The 19,933-nt window shown below is 40.0% G+C and overlaps 1 protein-coding gene across 30 annotated transcripts in view; it reads left to right on the top strand.

Annotated features, from left to right (window-relative positions):
- The window catches only part of FARS2 (phenylalanyl-tRNA synthetase 2, mitochondrial), a 617,893-nt gene that overhangs the window by 206,657 nt on the left and 391,303 nt on the right, over window positions 1-19,933 (top strand). For 28 of the 30 annotated variants that reach the window (XM_064597235.1, XM_064597236.1, XM_064597225.1 and 25 more), the window contains one exon: window positions 7,944-8,075. The exons of the other annotated variants lie outside the window; for them this stretch is intronic. In XM_064597235.1, the coding sequence (XP_064453305.1) occupies window positions 7,944-8,075 (132 nt within the window). The remainder of the gene's footprint in view (window positions 1-7,943; window positions 8,076-19,933) is intronic. 30 annotated transcript variants of the gene reach the window in all.

Below are 19,933 nucleotides of genomic sequence, written 5' to 3'. Positions count from 1 at the left end.
TGTGGCTGAAATAGTGCTAATAGCTTCTGTCTTGTCCTGTGTGCTGTGGAGGTCCCACACCGAGAATTTTATTACCCTCTTTCCCTCTCTGAGAGGGAAAAGGTAATGTTTCACATTAATTGTGTAGTTGGAATGACTTTATTCCACTTAGCAGTCTGTGGTCCTGGACTCAAGGGTATGTGGCTGTGTAGACACATAGGATTGGTGTGCTGAAGGGTCACTGTGATGGCATTGCCAGGTTCCCAAGGCCCTACATGGGGAATTCACTGTAAGTTGTGAATGACTTCATGCTGCTTGTGGGGTGGGCTTTGGAAATGGAATCAACATTCATATTCCCACATGGCTGCCTCAAGCCTTACCTGTGCTTCCTCTCCCTCATTACTGCCAGCCACGTGGTTACTCAGTCCAGAGGATACTCTTCTCGTTTGCTGGGGGAGAGACAGGAGGTGCAAACAGACAGCAAGGGTGAGGGACTCAGCAGGAACCTGGGAGTCTTATCCGTGGTGCTCAGCTTCTTCATTGGCTACGTGGGAGCTGCCCAGGGAGGTCAACCTGGGTGGTCTTGTCTCGGCACCCAGCAGATACCCTGAATGTTCAGCCAGGACCTGAGCTCGGATTTGACTCTTTTACTAACTAGTTGTGTGGTCTTGGCCCCCTTGAAAAATATTGAGCTGATGGGAGTGCAAAATGGTGCAACTCCTACAGAGGACAATATTAGAACTATACAAGCATTTCCTCTTTGAACAGCACGGTAGTTTGTTGGAGCACTGTTGCTCATAGCAGAATAATGGATATAATTCAAGTATAAGGGTCTTCTTACATAAATGTGGCAGAGCCACTTGCTGGAACACTATGCAGGAGTAAGGAAAGGAATGAGGCGGTACGTGCTGTGTGTATTCAGGTGGAGAGGCCTACAGAACGTATCATTAAGTGAAAAAAGCATGGTGTAGAATAATGTGCAAGAATGCTGTCTTTTATATAAGAAAGGAGGAAAAATAGACGTACATGTTCGTATTTGCTTACATCTGGTGATGAGAAGGTAACCCTAGCAGGGGTCCAAGAGGAGGGTCCAAGAGGAGGCGGTAGCACAGGGACAGGGATGCAGTGACACTTTAACTGATGCCCTATTTTCCCCCAGTTTTATTGAGATATAATTGACATACAAGTTTTATTAGTTTAAGGGATACAACATAATGACCTCGCATGTGTGTATATTATGAAATGATCACAGTAAACTTAGCATCCATCAGCTCACATGGTCACAAAAGTTTTGTTCCTTGTGATGCCACTGATGCTCTTTTATATAGTAAAATGTATCCTCTTACAGTATTTCGATTTTGAACCCTGCGAACACAATACCTGTTACATTTTTTTAAGAGAAGGAGCAGCGGGGGGCAGAGGGAGAGGGAGAGAGAGAATCCTAAGCAGGTGCCACCCCCACCTCGGGAACCTGACTCGGAACTTGATCTCACGACCCTGAGATCGTGACCTGAGCTGAAATCAAGAGTCGGACGCTTAACTGACTGAGCCACCCAGGTGCCCCAAAATAATTTTTTTAAAGAAAGCCATTAGAATATAGAGATCTTGAGAAATCTGGGGAAAAAAAATGCCTGTATGCTGCTTGCTGTATTTTCAGTTTAAAGGGCTGTGGGTTTTAATTCAATTAAACAGAAGCAGAAAAGATGGAATTGTCAGGTAACTTTGACGGTGATGGCCAGGTAATTTCCCTAGTGAGACTGTAGTCATCTAGGATGATCTTAGTTTTTCTAAGAATTTATTTTTAGCCTTTCTTTCTTTTTCTCCCCACCTTGCTTTCTTTCCTTGGATGCATGCTAAATCCTGTGCAGAAAGCGTGAGGAGCAGCCCTATATCAGAGCGCTACATTCTATTTCTCTGCTACCAACCAATGAAAAACTTGTTGAAAAATTAATGCCCAATAGCACCTATTAATTGCATATTTGTATAGTCAGTTTAAAAAATTATCTGCTTCAGGGGAGGGAAACTTTGGGAGGATATATAAAATCACTGGTACGTGTTCTAGTTTGGGCCATCAACCTTTTAAAATCTACATTCTCACACCTCTGGGAGGTGGTTCTGATAGCAAAGTCTCATCTTTAAATATAAGGGGTATGGGAAAGAGGACGAATCCCTTAGTGAGCCAGTAAGTCAGGACAATTAAATGTATTATATGAGATCTGTGATGAAGGTGGGTTGGGGGGGTGAGAAGGAATGACACCTGTTTAATATTTACAGTACGTGAGGGTGGTTAAACACTGCAACATCGCATAGGAGACAGGGATTGGTGGGAGGAGACCCCCACACAGCCCCCCTTCATTGTGTCCCCCATTGGCTTTCCAAGGATCGAGCAGTTGTGAGGCTGGTGTACAAAGCAGATGAGATTCAGTGCTGCCTTTCCCATGCCCCTGGTTCCCTGCGGCCAGTAGGGGCAGGTAATACCTCACCAGAGTTGAGAGGATTAGACTTCTAGCAACCCCTCTCCCATTTGAGCTCACAGCATTATTATGAAGGAATTTTCACTAATCATATCTGAGGTCCCAATTGACTTTGTGCTCTCTTCATTCTTGGACAAAATCAGCATCCTCATTTAGGAGAGAAAGCAGAGTGAGTGCCCACATTGCCAAAGAGGATCTCTGCCTTTGAGAAAACCTGGACTCCTCCCATAGGTTCTTTACTCCAGACCCCGGTGAGATAGCCAGCATTGTACACAGCAGGGAGAAACATCAGTCTCAGAGAGGTTAATTAACCTGCTCACTGTTTCACAGCAAAAAGGTCAAAATGTGAGACGCAAATCAGGTTTGGTTTACTCTCAGGTGTTCTTTCTTCTACTTGGCTCCTAGCTAAAAATTAAGGTGTATAATTTTTGACAGTTGCTATAGTCTCTCAGAGTTCTAAGGCAATTTTTAAAAAGCTCTGAGCTTCATTTATAAATATGGTTTAGTAAATCATTCCGTCCAAACCAACCAACCAACCAAGTGAAGAAAGAACAAAAGAAAAAACTTTGGCATTATTTTCCATTAGATATATAACACCTGTGCATTTAATTTCCCTCTATCATCCCAATATGAGATTGGTCTAATGCATAATGAATCTATATGATTTGGACATGTTTTAAAAAAATTTTTCTCTATTAATATGTAACACAAAATACATAGTTTTAAGTGGATTTTTTTACTGACTCCTGGTACATGGCATGTGAATTAAGCCATACTAAGTTTTTAGCTGGCTATTCAGTATCACATCTTTTAATATAAGCTGTATGTCAAGTTGCTTTTTAAACCCAATATATTAATCCTTACTATAGTTTTGAGGTTATGGGGACAAAACATGAAGAAAGCGTATTTTGGGTGTTACATAAAAGTATTAAATAAGGGATGCCTGGGTGGTTCAGTCGGTTAAGCGTCTGCCTTCAGCAGGTCATGATCCCAGGATCCTAGGATCAAGTCCCCGTCAAGCTCCTTGCTCAGCAGTGAGTCTCCCTCTCCCTCTGCCTGTCACTCCCCCTGCTTGTGCTCTCTCTCTGACAAATAAATAAAATCTTAAAAAAAAAAAAGTATTCAATAAATGATTCCACTAGTAGTGATTTAAAAGAATTACTGTTAATGTGTCAATGTAACTGGAATTTAAATTGTTAGAAAATATAGAAAATATGGTGTTTTGGCAAAAATTACACATTAACTAATAGAATTTACTTTCAAATAAGGACCATTTATGTTTGAAGTAGAGCTACAGGCTTCCCCAAACTGGGGTTTCATAGATTTTGGCTCTTGCCTGTTGTTGTGAAGGAAGCAGAATTGAAGAACTGAAGTCTTTAAAGAAGTGGAACAAAGAGAATAAATGGTGTATGGGCTTTGCATTCTTTGCAAGGTCATGTAGATTTAAAAAGGAAACTTTTAACAAAGGATCCAAGGAGGTGAAGAGGATTACAAATGTTCTAGATGCATTGGATGTAACTTTTGCCAATCTGTGTTTTCTTAGTTTCTGTGATATTATTATTAATGGGTTCTGCTCCACAAGTGAGTAATACTAATCATCTTCACGTATTCTGCAATTACTTTCCTTGTTTCTGATAGATACCTTTGGGGGCACTTGAGCAAGAAGAAACCCAGGGCCAGGGTGACTGAGGTCTGAAACCAAAAAACAGCAAGGGTTGATGCAACCAATATATGGACATTTGATCTTAAGAATTTATGCAACATTGGGGCGCCTGGGTGGCTCAGTTGGTTAAGCGACTGCCTTCGGCTCAGGTCATGATCCTGGAGTCCCGGGATCGAGTCCCGCATCGGGCTCCCTGCTCAGCAGGGAGTCTGCTTCTCCCTCTGACCCTCCCCCCTCTCATGCTCTCTGTCTCATTCTCTCTCTCAAATAAATAAATAAAATCTGGGCGCCTGGGTGGCTCAGATGGTTAAGCGTCTGCCTTTGGCTCAGGTCATGATCCCAGGGTCCTGGGATCGAGTCCCGCATCGGGCTCTCTGCTCCTTGGGACCCTGCTTCTCCCTCTGCCTCTCTCTCTCGGTCTCTCATGAATAAATAAATAAAAATCTTTAAAAAAAAAAAATAAATAAATAAAATCTTTAAAAAAAAAAGAATTTATGCAACATTAAAAACATGTTATTCCAAAGTTATCGTTTTTCCTACTTCTAGAAGTGGCCAAAACCCTTCGGTAAAAAAAACTTCCCAGAGAAGGGGTGAGATCCTTACATCACTTTCCAGTTCAGTCCTTGTGCTCTCTTGACACCATCACACCAGCAGCGCAGATGGGTGTGTGGAGATAGAGTCCTGTCTCTATGCAGGCTTCACTTCCCATAGACTTTATGCAGTAGGGATTTAGTTTGAGCTTAATACAAATTGATAATAGAATTACTTTAATCAACACGTGATTATTTTCAGGGCTTAGTAATATCTGAAATAATCTTTCTCCTTGGGGTAGGGACTTAAGGTTTTACAGGTGTGAGATATAAAGCTATGTAAACTAAATTCTATGTGGGGTGCCTGGGTGGCTCAGTTGGTTAAGCATCTGCCTTCGGCTCACAGGTCATGATCTCAGTCCTGGGATCAGTCTCCCTGCTCAGCGGGGAGCCTGCTTCTCTGTGTCCTCCCTGCTTGTGCTCTCTCTCACTATCTCTGTTGCTATCTCTGTCTGCCTCTCTCTCAAATAAATAAATAAAATCTTAAAAAAAACAACCCTAAATTGTATGCATTTAGCTTGTCCAAAGGAATAAAATAAGGATATGCAAGAAAAATTCATTTGTGTAGACCTCACCTAACTCTGTTCCAGGTGATGTTTAATTATGTCATGATGGAATCATCCTGTTAACCCTGAGTACTCATCTTGCTTTTGGTAGAATTTGATCCAAGTCATGTAAACAAAATTGGTTTTTCTAAATTGTTTTCGCTAGGTGATTTGTGCTTATCTGGCAGGAGTTACAAAAAAGAATGATAAAAATGCTTTATCTGCTGGTCCGTCGGCACTCAGTTGTATATCCCAGTGCTTCACACATTTCTGTTTACCAGCAGGACTGCCTCTGCAGCTTTTTAATAAAAATATGGTAGGGGATTGTTGGTCCCAAAGATGGACAAACACACAGGTGTACTGATACCTTCTTCTCAGAACATAGTGGCAAATAAGCACCTGCTCTGCATCCTAGTGGCTTCCGTACAGAAAAGTCAGAACTACTCAGGGGACCTAAGACACTTCTCCAGTGGCCTGCAATAGGACCAACTTTTTCACCCCCCATTAGAAGAGCTGTTGGCGAAATCTATTCAGTAATAAGAAGGAAGGAACTAGGGGCACCTGGGTGGCTCAGTTGGTTAAGCATCTGCCTTTGGCTCAGGTCATGATCTATTAGCGGGGAGCCTGCTTCTTCCTCTCCCTCTGCCCCCCCCCTCCCCGCTCGTGCTCTCTCTTGAGTGCAAGCGCTCTCTCTTAAATAAATAAATAAAATCTTTAAAAAAAAAAGACACTAATGATATGTGAATCATGGGTGAATCTTAAAATCATTCTGCTGAGTGAAAGAAGCCATACCGAAAAAAAAGTACATGCTGTATGATTGCATTGTTATAAAATTCTAGAAAATGCAGACTCCTTTGTAGGGACAGAAAGGAGATCTGCAGTTGCCTGGGGTTGTGGGGATGAGGAGAAGAGGTGGGGGCAACAGGCAGGTGGGTAGGGTTACTAAAGGGCACTTGGAAACTTTTGGGGTTGATGCATATATTCATTATATTGATCGTGGTGACAGTTTCATGGTTGTATACATGTTAATGTTTGTCAAATTGTGCACTGTATTTTATGTTCAGTGTAACGTTTGTTACAGCACATGTATAACAAGAGGGGGAAATACGGTATTACTGGTGTAACAGAAATCAGTTGTCACTTGCTATAGATAGCAGGTAAGTAGGAAAATAAGGCAACTAAAATGTTCTTAGAACAATGAAAGAAAAGCCTACCTTGTCCCTTGTCATCTGGGGCATAGGGAAGGTCCCCATGTTTCATAATTCTGTTCTCATGTGCTTTTTTTTTTTTTTAAAGATTTTATTTATTTTTTGACAGAGAGAGAGACAGCGAGAGAGGGAACACAAGCAGGGGGAGTGGGAGAGGGAGAAGCAGGCTTCCTGCGGAGCAGGGAGCCGAATGTGGGGCTCGATCCCAGGACCCTGGGATCCTGACCTGAGCCGAAGGCAGATGCTTACCTACTGAGCCACCTAGGTGCCCCTGTTCTCATGTGCTTTTTGATTCTTGAAATACCTTATTTTGATGGGCAGGAATTATATTTTAATTGTCAAGAGCGTGAGTTTTGGAGTCAGGCCGACCTGGGTTTGGCCTAGTCATCTGCTAGCTCTGTGCCTCTACACTTGAGCTATCTATTCATCTTTTTCCCTGTGAGGTGGGCTGACAGAGTCCTCAATAAATGGAAGCAATTTTTGTTATTTTTATTTTTTTCATTTCACATTCTGATTCCCACAAGGTTTAAAATGCAGATAGTCTTGGGTGAGAAAAGACAGTATTCTCAGTTCGTAGGAGGTCATGTTACCATGGAGAAATGGAATCAGGAGCGTTTGCTTAAAGAACAGAAAGATCATTACACAAAGTGAAGGGAGCCAGGGCAGGAGACCGTAGATGATTCGTCAGCTGCCCACTTTTCTGTGTTCCTCATGGTGGGTATCTAGCTACCACGTGACCTTCGCGTCTGCTTTTTCTGCTGTTAGTAACGTCTGCTCTTTGCAGGCTTTAATTGTTTTTAATTCATTAGTCTTTTCCTTTGTTAATTAATAATAATATTATTTATGAGTGCCATGTTCAAGATTGCTTATTGAGAAATTCATTCTAGCATTTACTTGTTTGTTTAGATGTGTGAATATTTGTCATTCCTCTGTAGAAAAAAAATTTGACTTTCCAGATGTTTTGCTTACATTTAGTTGATCTTAGTTTTTTATTTGTTCTTATAAACTTAATTAAAATATATATATATATATATACTTACAGAAGTAAAAGTTGGTTAGTTTATCCTATATTGGTCATATTGTTGATAAGTAAGTTTGCAGCATATATAGTAAAACTCCTTTTTCTTTAACTCTGAAAAGATATCATTTTCACTTATAGAACTAACAGAATCACCAGCTTTCCCATGATCTTACCTAATTTTTTTCCTTCTGCCAGGTGTTTGCAGGGATTTGACAAGTGACTGATTTGGTTTTAGAGGGTCCTGGAGCTGCACAAAGTGTTTTTCATATTGAAAAAGACATGCCCAGTTTTTCACAAGTTTTAAGATTTATTACCTCCCCCTAACGTGTTGCAAATGAGTTTGTTTGCTATTTATTTTACTCAGAATGTCGTAATTGTTGTCATTAGCGGAAGGGCAAGCTTGATCATAAGGAAGGATAGACTGCCTTTTAACACTATCTGTTTTTATTTGGCATCTTTTCAGGACTGGACATTAGATGGGTAGACTGCTACTTTCCTTTTACTCATCCTTCCTTTGAGATGGAGATCAACTTTCATGGAGAATGGCTAGAAGTGCTTGGCTGCGGGGTGATGGAACAGCAACTGGTAAATTCAGGTAGAAAAGAATCCAACATTTTATTTATAGGCTCTCTTAAAAAAGACTTTCTTCTTTACCTTCGTTTGCATACTCATTTTCATATGCATTTACATACCCGTGTGGGGATCGCCTCACCATCTTTCTTTCCTCCTGTTGCCCTCCAGACTTATCTCTGACACTTAACTCTGGAAAAACTTAATTTCTCACATCTAATTTTGTAAAGACTTCTTGTGTTTGGAAATTTTCCTTGTTAACATTTAAGTCTTGGACTTGTACTTCTTAATTTCAAATTTTTTGATATGTTGCTTTGCAATTGCCCATAGGCAGTTGACGCATATCACCTGAGTGCAGTTTGTCCTCCAAACTATTTAAGAACAAGGCCAATGTATAATCCTTTTTTGTTCTTATTTCATTATAATAGTGCCCCAAATTCAAGATATTTCTGAAAATACAACAAAATACAATAGAAGAATACTCAGACCTATAAAGTTGTGTTGTTTGCTGTCCTCGCTGTTGGCAGTGCCACCTGACTGAGGTTAAGTGGGAAAATGAGGCCTCTCATTAAATCCTACCTGTATCTGCAGGTACTTGAGAAAGATCTTTACAGCTCTTCTCTGCAGGACCGTTGCTTAATAAAAATGAGTATTTCTGAACTTAATTTCAGAGCTTTTTTTTTTTTAAATCACTATCTGAATGTAATTAAAAAATACTCTTTCAGAGTATAAATCCTCCCTGGGAAGGTGGTCAGGATTGGGTGTTTGAGCAGGAGCTCACTGCGTAAGCAGTAAGGGGAGGGGAGCTGATGTGGATTGCCCTGAGTCCCTCCCCACTTCCCATAGTAGGACATTTGCTCTCTGGCCTTGGAGGGCAGTGGCTCTGGTTCAGGGTTGGGCACAGGGCCTCATGCAGCAGAATGGAGAAGAGCAGGCCCTCTGGGTGACTAAGAAATGTGGAGAGACCGCAGGTAAAGTCATGGGGTTGGAGATTAAGGTTGGAGTGAGACAGAAGAGATGAGGTGCAGGGAAGTGCAAGATTTGTGAGACCGGAGGCTGGCTTTCCCTTCTTCCTCATAGGTAACCTCTGTCTGCAGGAGCCTGGACTCAGCTCACAGATTCCTCTCCATTCTGGCAAGGAAGGCTGGGGGAAAGCGTAGGGCAGTGCCAGATGCTTCTTGGATGGTTTTCACATATTTGAAGATCTGACCTAGAGAAGAGGGACAGAGAGGTCACATTATTAGGGGCTATGAATAAAAGTTGTGAGGCTTGGGCCTGGGTATCTGTCTTAGGTTTTCTGTCAGTTGACAGCTGTGTGTCTTTGGGCAAGTGGCTTAACCCTTGTGAGTCTTTCTCATAGTTAGAATGGACGCAATGATACCTCCCTCAAAGTTTCATTATGAGGATTAATTGAGGTGATACATGTAACATGCCTGTTAGCACAGGGTCTGGCACACAGTAAATCTGGGCTAAAATTAATCGCTGATGTTGTTTTTAATTTTTTTCCCCAATGGTTAGAGCCATTTCTCAACAGAGAGTCCCCTTAAAAAGAAAATATTTAAACAGAGGCTGTCCTGCCTATCACAGGAATGATTTCTAACTAACTGGAACTCGATTACCTCTTTGATCTTAGTCATCTTAGTATCTGTGATTCTGGTTTGAGTGATTTTAGAAGGAAAAAGAAAATTAAGAATATATAGTAAGAGACAACAGGACAATCAGCCTAATAGGCATATATACATCTAGTAGAAAACACAAAATATTGGAAGCAATCATGTAAGATTTAATCTCTTCCTGAGTAGGAGCTAGTTCCAAATACTTCTGTGGTGTTTTTGTTTGTTTTGTTTTGCTTCTTAGAAGAGTTCAAGGAATCCCAGGCTTCCCCCCAGGAGTGTGTGTTGTCAGGGGCCAGAATTGAGCAAGCCGGTCGGGATGATCAGCTTACATATCAGTTGTCACTAGGAATTGTGCTTCCTTGTATCTTTTCCAGTATCCTTGATGGGTTTTTATGGTGTTTATTCATACAGTAATTGGCCAAATACAGTTATCTGAAAAAGGTTTCCAAGTCATTATTGCTCATTAATGAGACTGCTGTTATACAGTTAGCCATGTCAAGTATTCTTGAAGGAAATGACAAAGTGAAAGAAAAAAAAAATTAAACAAAACCAAACTAGGGCATCTAAGATGCAGATATGTTTGAGAGGTTCACACTCGTGATAGAATGTGCTTTAAGTTGGTGGGGAATTGTACAGATAAAATTTAAATTAAATATCTTGCAAGAGAGGGAGACAAGAAAAGGAGGAAGAGATGGTTTTGTAAAAGAAATTTTGTGTGGGCTTTGCTAGTTGAACTTGAAGTTATTGTGACAGAGTTCTGCTCTGTGTTCTCAGACTGGGATGTGTTTTGACATCTGGAGTTAAAAATTTTTTAAATGTGTGCCTGGCAATCACTAAGCACAGGCATTATTTGTAAGAACAGCTCATTTTCTGTTTTCTGAGTTCCTGTGGCCTTGAGAAAGGCAGACTGCACGCCTCATCCTTCTAGTTCTGTTTTGCCTTTCCTTCCATCTCTTCTCCGACATTTTCTTCCCTCCCATCTCCCCCTCCCCTGCCTGGTAAAATGGAACTTCCAGGGGCCCCTGGGTGGTTCAGTGGGTTAAGCATCTGATTCCTGATCTCAGCTCAGGTCTTGATCTCAGGGTCTTGAGTTCAAGCCCCGCGTTGGGCTCCACGCTGGGCATGGAGCCTACTTAAAAAAAAAAAAAAAAAATAGAACTTCCAAGAAACACTGAAATTGGTGGCTGTAGATCTCCTTCTTTAAAGGTCTCATAGAAGTGCAGGTAAGTGCTGAGGTAACTGGAAACCAAAGAAGCCGTGATGGGACCGTGATACTAGTTGCCACGCTTGAGCCCTTCCTGTGGGCCAGCACCTCACTGAAGGCCCTGGAAACTTTCTTCCGTTTAGCTTTGAGAACAAGGCTCCGATGTAGATGCTGGTATCATCCCCATTTACAGAGCCCGAGAAAGGAACCATGCTGTGCTATACCCAGATAGTAAATTGTGTGATTTTGAAGTGGCTAGAAATCCATTTCAATTAAATGATTGTGTCCAACACAGAATGAAGAAATGAAACCAAATGAAACAAACGACAGCAAACAGAGCTCTCTTTGTTCTCTTTTATTCGTTACGCCTATAGAAGGGCCCAGCCATCATGTGTGTTATCGCCTGTGATAGAAGGCATTTAATTTTTTTTTTTTTAAGATTTTATTTATTTATTTGACAGAGAGAGACACAGCGAGAGAGGGAACACAAGCAGGGGCAGTGGGAGAGGGAGAAGCAGGTTTCCCGCTGAGCAGGGAGCCTGATGCGGGGCTCGATTCCAGGACCCTGGGATCATGACCTGAGCCAAAGGCAGATGCTTAACGACTGAGCCATCCAGGCGCCCCAGAAGGCATTTAATTAAAAGAGTGAAATAAGATTGCTAATATGAATAGTCAGCGAAAACACTTTATTACACATTTAAGTTGACTATGGCATTGATGTAGTTTTTTTTTTTTTTTTTTTCCTGGAATAAGATAAGGCTCTTCCACATGGCTTATAGAATTTTACTTTATTTCTTCTTCTTTAATTTATAGTGTCTTCACCCTTCCTTTCAGACTTCTTAGATTTAGTAATTGTGATGTGGGTGGTTACTGTTGTCGTGATGATTTGATTGTTTTTTCCTGGAGGAGATGTTTTGAGGGCAGGACTGAGTCATGTCCCCGAACACTACACTCTTATTTCCCGTTGAGCTGACTCAGGCTGCTAATGTCTTTTCAGCTAATATGTGGAGCACAAACATATCAAACCATCACCAGGGGTGACAGTAGGCTGTGATCATGCCAGAAAGGAATTTACCATTTATTGAGCCCCTGTGAAATTTAAAAGATTGCACATAGGCCAGGGGATAGAAAAAGCCCTGTAGTGGAAAATAACTTTTAAAAAATGGAATCTCTTTCCTTACCTTTTGTTCAAATTTAAAAGTGGACTCTTTTGGGAAAAACCTTGTAAATATGTACATGAACAGTTTCCAGTTTTAATAGTCATTCTTTGTTGTTCATTTGTCTGTCACATTTTTCTTGAATTCCTTCTAAGGCTGTAGAAAAGCAAAATAAGCCTTGTCTTTGCCTTTGGGAATAGCACAGTATACAAGGACATGCAGATAAGTGAGTACAATACCGTGTGGTAAGTATTTGTAACAGAGGTACAGTGGGCAGAATGGGGAGGATGGAAAGATTGGAGAAGATTTTACCAAGGCCTTGTTCTGGTTACTACATTCAGGATGGAATGCTGGAAATACGGGTATTTGAAATGTATGTCCCGGATAAGTTAGGTGCCTGTTTGCAAGGAGTTGTGTACTTTCTGCACTTTGCTTGGATGTCTGGGTGGCATGACTAATGCTGATTTTCCTATGTGAGTGAAAATCTGTTTCCAGGCTGTTTACTCCAGGCCGATCTCTGCAGGCTCTGCACACACTTGTGACATTCACTGTTATTAATCTGTTGGTGAACTTTGAGATGGCATCAACCAGGATGTGTGCCTAACCAGGCATATTATTATATACAAGCCGACTTGCCATTCAGCTGCTCAGCATCTTTTGTGTGTAAGGCACTGTACTAGCCAAAGAGGAAGACCCAAAAACCGTAAGATGTGACATTTCCCTATAAAACTGTTTTGCCTTTCCTTCCATCTCTTCTCCGACATTTGTAGTAGTCGAGTGTAGTAGGGAAGATGAGACTATATAATTAGAGCATGGTAGCGTACGTGCCATTCGTGAGATGGGGTTCTGGGAGTTGTGAAGAGGGAACTCTGTCCATCAGTTACATCAGTGCAGGTGTCAGAGAGGAGGTGGTATTTGAACTGGGCCTTAAGCAATGGTTCTCCGTATATGCCTGGTAATCACCTGGAGAGTCTACTTAAAATGTCTGTTCGCATCAGGTTTTGTGGGTCTGGAATGAGGACTGAGATGTGCATTTTAAACAAATACCCTAGATAATTCCTGTGAATGATCAGACCTTGCTTTGAAAACCCTGTCTTTAAGTTGAATATTTTTCCCAATTTTATTGGGGCATAAGAGAAATATAACGAACTATGAATATTTAAACTATACAGTTTGATCCATTCTTGACATGTGTATATACCCATGATATCATCGCCACCATCAGGATAATAAACATTTCCATCACCAACCAAAGTTGCCTTGTGCTCTTTTGGTAATCTATCCTTCCCTCCAACCTGTCGCTGGGCAACCACTGATCTACCTCTGTCATTATAGATCAGTTTGGATATTCCAGAGTTTTATATAAGTGGAATCATACTGTATGTATTCTTTATATTTTGCTTCTTTCCCTGAGCATAGTGATTTTGAGATTAATCCATGTTGTTGTGCATATTGATCAACGTTGTATGCATCATTCAATCCTTTTTGTTTTGACTATTGTTTTATTGTATACCCCAATCTGATTATCCATTCACTTGTTGATGGACATTTAGGTTGTTTCCACTTTTGGCTATTACAAATAAAGCTGCTATGATGAATATTTGTATAAGAGTCTTGGTGTGCCTATATGTTTCCATTTCCTTTGAGAAGAAACCTAGGAGTGGAATGTTCTATAAATGTCAAATAGATCAATGTAATTGAATAGTGTTCAGCTCTTTTATGTTTACTGATTTTTTTTTTTTTTTTTTTGGTCTTAGTGTTCTATCAGTTTCCCAGAAAAGAATGTTAACATTTTCTACCATGAGTATGGATTTGTCTTTTTGCTCTTTTATTCTATCAATTTTTCTTTATGTGTTTTGAAGCTATGTCATTAGACGCATATGCTTTTATAACTTTTATGTCTTCTGAACGAATTGCCCCTTTTATCATTATGAAATATCATCTTTATCTCTGGTACTTCACTTTTTCTTGAAGTCTGTTTTATTTATGTTAAAATATGCATTCTAGCCTTACCCTCTGCTCTCAGTCACCTTCATGTTGTTATGGTACATGTATTATGTCTACCTACATTGAACACCTCACCAGTGTTAGATTTTTTGCTTTAACAAGAGCAAATAGACATTTTATTTTATTTTTAATTTATTTTTAATTTTTTTTAAAGATTTTATTTATTTGAGAGAGAGAGAATGAGAGAGAGAGAAAGAGCATGAGAGGGGGGAGGGTCAGAGGGAGAAGCAGATTCCCCGCCAAGCAGGGGGCCCGATGTGGGACTTGATCCCAGGACTCCAGGATCATGACCTGAGCTGAAGGCAGTCTCTTAACCAAGTGAGCCAGCCACCCAGGTGCCTCAAAAGTCATATGCATTTGAAAGAGCATAAGAGATTATAGTTTTCTATTCTATTTACCTAGCTATTTGCAATTTGTCTTGCTCTTCCTTCATTCCTGAGGATGCATGTTTCCTTCTAGTATTTTTTTACCTTTGGTATGGAAAACTTCCCTTAGCATGTCTTATAGAACATGTGTGTTGGTGATGAATTTTTTAGTGCTCCTTTATCTGAGAAGGTCTTTACCCCTTACCGTAAAGGATATTTTTATTGAGAATAGAATTCTGGATTGACGTATCTTTTTCCTCAGCAGTTTAAAGATGTTGTTCCATTGTCTTCTGCCTCTATAGCTTCTGTAGAGAAATGCAGAATTCAGTCAGTATTCACCTCTATATAATGTATTATCTTTCTTTAGCTATTTTCAGGATTTTTTTCTTTACCTTTGGTTTTCAGCAGTTTGATTTTGAGGCATCTAGTTGTGGTTTCCTTGGAGTTTATGTGTTTTCAGTTTCACTGAGCTTGAATCTATGAATTTATGCTTTTTACCTATTTTGTGAAGTTTCTGGTCATTATTTCTTCAGATAACTTTTCTGCGTCAATCTCTTCCTCTGACCCTTCTAGAACTCAAATTATACCCATGTTAGATCTTTTGATTTTATCCCAGAAGATCCTAAGACTCTGCTCACTTTTTTCTGTCTTTTGCTGTTTTTCATACTAGATAATTTCTATTGACCCATGTTCATGTTCCTGTATCACTTCCACTCAGCTGCTTTGGGCATCAAAATATATTTTTTTAAATTTCAGATTATTATTATTATTTTTTAGTTTTAAAATTTTTGTTTTTTAAATTTATTGGTTCCTATTTCTCTGCTGAGAATTACTGAATTTTCATTCCTATCAATTGTGTTTTTCTTTACCTCATAGTTATAATAATTGCTTTAAAATATCTGTCTGATAGTTTCAACATCTGGGTCACATCAAGAATGAATTCTGTTTAGAATTGATCACATTTTCCTGGCTCTTTGTCAAATAACTCTGGATTGGATGCTGGACCTTGTGAATGGTCAATTGTGTGTACTCTGTCCGGTTTTAATCCTGTGATAACTATTGATAGTTTATTTTAGTAGATGGTCACCTGGTGAGGTTTAGCCTTAGTTCTGACTTGCTTCCTGTGGGCAGTGATTCAGATCTCAGTATAAGTTTTCGCACTGCTGATCTGTGTCCTTCCTGCACACGTGTGCTTCAGCAGTTAGTCTGCAACTTGCGTGAATGGTTCAAATCTTCGTTCAATTTTCTTAGCTTTTGCTATGCTGGCTACGGTGTGTGCTGTGCGTATGTAGCTCAGGGGTTAGGCTGATGCTTGTGTAGGTAGAATGAGGGCATCCCCTTCTGGTCTCTCTTCACTCCAGCTCACAGAAGCCTTTCCCTGCATACAGAAGGACAGGTTTCTCTTCGAGTTTCAGCTGCCCATGATGCTGTGTAGCTCTGCAACTGGGGCCCACCTTTGGGGCAAAAACATGGGAGAAACAAACAAACATGAAATTCATCCTATGTAGGACATTTTTCCAAGTTTTGACTTTATATCAAAATTGGTCTATTTACCTTTCATAGTGCCCTATTACTTTTTTGTGTGTTTGTACTTGTCCAGGAATTTAAGTTGTAATGAGAGTGAGTCATAGAGGGCTCATATCCCCATAGTGGGACCAAACTCTAGGTTGGATTGTGAAGACACCCCTGGTACAAGGGTAATTGTATGACATAACCATGTGGTGCCAGACAAGCGTGGGGGGTTGGCTCCACTTGTATATTTAATCCATTGACTTTATTTATTTTTTTTAAAAAGATTTTATTTATTTATATATTTGAGAGCGAGCAAGAGAGAATGCGCATGCGCATGCCCCTCAGCAGGGGGAGGGGCAAAGGGAGAGGGAAATGGAAAGAATCTCAGGCAGACTCCACACTGAGCATGGAGCCCAGTGTAGGGCTCGATCTCACGACCCTGAGATCAAGACCTGAGCTGAAACCAAGTCAGTCGCTTAAACTAACTGAGCCACCCAGGTGCCCCTAATCCATCAACTTTGTTAATCAAAATTAAGCATAGTGAATTTTTGAAGTAAAACAACCAAGACACTTGTTTTATGATATGTTGTTTTAAGATATGGCAAACTCTGACTCCTTCCCTTCCTTCCTCTCTCCCTCCCTATTCTTTCTCCCTCCCTCTCTTCCTTTCCTTCACCCTCCTAACTTGCCTCCCTTCTTTTAAGTCAGTCTTGGCTCTCTTAGTGCCCTTTCAGAAAAGCAAACAAATATGTATCAGCCCTGTGTGTATGTGTTGCCTTGTAGTTCCTCCTAGTGACATATTTTCAAGCTGTCAGAATAGAGATGTCTGTTCAAATATTTACTTAGCCTTTGTCCTTTTTCCCTTTTCAAAATGTGTAAGATGGTGAGATTTTTTTTTCCTGATATAAAAGCAATCTGTAATCATTGAAAAAATGAAAATGAAAGCAATTCCATTGTTACCCAGGTAATAAAACTTTGAAAAATGCATATATATATAATTATTAACTATACCCATATATAAACATCATATGTATTTTAGAAAAATAGAACCATCTTTTGAGTTTTCTTTTTGTATTGTGCTTTTTCACAACAAGTTTGACATAAGTGTTTTTTCGTATTGCCAGATACCTACCTACATCATCATTGTTCATGGTTGCATGGCTATTGTGGATGAGTCTTTTGGCCATTTATGTATCCGATAGGTTGTTGACAATAAACAGTCTTTATGCACATGTCCTTGCATACTTGCCCTAGTATTTCTCTGGGATAAGTCTGTAAACAGGAATTACTGGCTTTTTCCCCTCCAAGGTTTATGATATGTGTTGTCAGATACACAGTGGAAAAAAGCACCCGCAGTATTTGAGAGTACCTCTGTTCCCACACACCCTTACCACCACCGAATACTACCAGTATCTTTACTTTTGCACGTAAGAGGGGAAAATGTTGTGCTGGTGTTGTTTAAATTTCCCTTTCTCTGGTTATGAGAGTGGTTTAGGGTGTGTCCAGAAGTTATGGGCTCAGTCTGTTTTCTAATGGCACTTGAAAGGATGCTGGGACATATACCGCATCCTTTTTATTCTCCCACCTCAAACTGTACCTTTATTCACATCATTGTGTTCTTAACACGGACACTTTCTTTTTTTAAAAAATCCAGGTCCCTCAGTTTTTTTTTGTTTTTTTTTTTTAAGATTTTATTTATGTATTTGACACAGAGCACAAGCAAGGAGAGCGGCAGGCAGAGGGAGAAGCAGACTCCCCGCTGAGCAGGGAGCCCGATGCGGGACTCGATCCCAGGATCCTGGGATCATGACCTGAGCCGAAGGCAGCGGCTTAACCAACTGAGCCACCCAGACGCCCCCGGACACTTTCTATTTTACTGAGAACATCTAAGCCACCTTAAGTGAACTCTCAGTTTCTCCTCTTTGCCAAGGCTGGGTGGCATTGGCTCTGGGTTCTGTGCCCATAGTCCCTTAGAATCTGACTGCATCACTTGTCCTGTTTTCCTGCTACATCTTTTCTAGTCATTCATTTTAAAAAATTTGTTTGTTTAGGGATGCCTGGGTGGCTCAGTCGATTAAGTGTCTGCCTTCGGCTCAGGTCATGATCCCAGGGTCCTGGGATCGAGTCCCGAATCGGGCTCCTTACTCAGTGGGGAGCCTGCTTCTCCCTTTGCCCACTGCTTCCCCTGCTTGTTCTCTCTCTCTCTGACAAATAAATAAATAAAATCTTAAAAAAAAAATTTGTTTAAATAATTTATTGAGATGAAATTCACATAGCACCAGATTAATATTTTAAGGTGAACAATTCAGTGACATTTAGTACATATACAGTGTTGTTCAGTCACTACCTCTATCTCATTCTCTGGGATTTCCATGACTCCACTCCTCTTACCAGCTAAGCAGTTTCTCTCCCCCACTCCCAGCCCCTGACAACCACAATCATTGTTCTGTATCTGGATTTATTATGATTTCATATAAATGGATCTTACAATATGTGACCTTTTGTGTCTGACTTCTTTTACTTAGTGCAATGTCTTGGAGGTACATCCACAGTGTACCAGATATCAGTACTGCAGTCCTTTTTACAGGTGAATAATATTTCCACTGGGTTCATATACTACCATTTTTTTATGCATTCATCTGTTGATGGTCATTGGGCTAGTTCCATATTTTGGCTATTGTGTATAATGCTGCTATGAACTTGCATGTACATGTATTTGTTTGAGTCATTGTTTTTAGCTTATTTGGGTATATAAATAGCAGAGGAATTGCTGGGTCATATAATAATTCTATGTTTAACTTGTTGAGGAAGTACCAAGTTGTCTCCCACAGTGGCTAAACCATTTTACATTCCCACCAGCAATATATGAGGATTCTATTTTTCCACTTCCTTGCCATTGCTTGTTTTTATTTTCTGTTTGCCTTGTATTGTTTTGTTTTGTTTTATAGCCATTGTAGTAGGTAAGAACCAGTACCTCATTGTGGTTTTGACTTTTATTTCCCTAATGGCCAATAATATTAAACATCTTTTCATATACTGTTTGTATATCTTCTTTAGAAAAGTGTCTTTTCGGGGCACCTGGGTGGCTCAGTCGTTAAGCGTCTGCCTTCGGCTCAGGTCATGATCCCGGGGTCCTGGGATCGAGCCCTGCATCGGGTTCCCTGCTAGGCAGGAAGCCTGCTTCTCCCTCTCCCGCTCCCCCTGCTTGTGTTCCCTCTGTCACTGTGTGTCTCTCTGTCAAATAAATAAAATCTTTAAAAAAAAAAAAAAGTGTCTACTTAAGTTCTTTGCTCATTTTAAAAATTGGATTGTTTGTCTTTTTGTTGCTGAGTTATAAGAGGTATTTATATATTCTGGATACAAGACCTTTATCAGATGTATGATTTGTAAATATTTTCTCCAATTCTGTAGGTTGTCTTTTTGTTTCTTGATAATATCCTTTGAAGCACAAATTTTTAGATTTTAATGAAGTCCAATTTATCTGTTCTTTTCTTTTGCACCTGCTTTTGGTGTTATAACTAAGACTCTATTGTCAAATCTAAGGTCAAAAAGATTTACCCTTATATTTTCTCCTAAGAGTTTTGTGGTGTGGGCTCTTCTATTTAGGCCATTGATCCATTTTATGTTAATTTTTGTCTATGATGTGAGGTAGAGGTCCAACTTTATTCTTTTGCATGTGGACATCCAGTTGGTCCGGCACCATTTGTTGAAGAAACTGTTCCTTCCCCATTAAAAGCTCTTGGCAGCTCTGTCAAAAAATCATTTGACCATAGATGTGTTGGTTTATATCTGAACTCTCAGTTCTATTTTGTTGTTCTGTGTTTCTGTCCTCATCCCAGTACAACAGTGTTTTGAGTCCTGTAACTTTGTGGTAAGTTTTAGAATTGAAAAGTGTTGAATCTTCCAATTTAGTTCTTCCTCTTTTCATTCTTTACTCTTTACTGTGAACATACAGAAGTCTAATTTTTTTAAAAAGGTTATTTTTTTCTTAATATTTTTTTCATTGACATACTTTATCCTTA

The sequence above is a fragment of the Mirounga angustirostris genome, unplaced genomic scaffold (genome assembly GCF_029215605.1).
Source record: "Mirounga angustirostris isolate CCGP_5_RB_7025 unplaced genomic scaffold, mMirAng1.0.hap1 SCAF_8, whole genome shotgun sequence".
Lineage (NCBI taxonomy): Eukaryota > Metazoa > Chordata > Mammalia > Carnivora > Phocidae > Mirounga > Mirounga angustirostris.
Note: the sequence above shows the minus strand (reverse complement) of the source record. Positions and strands in the feature narration are given on the sequence as shown.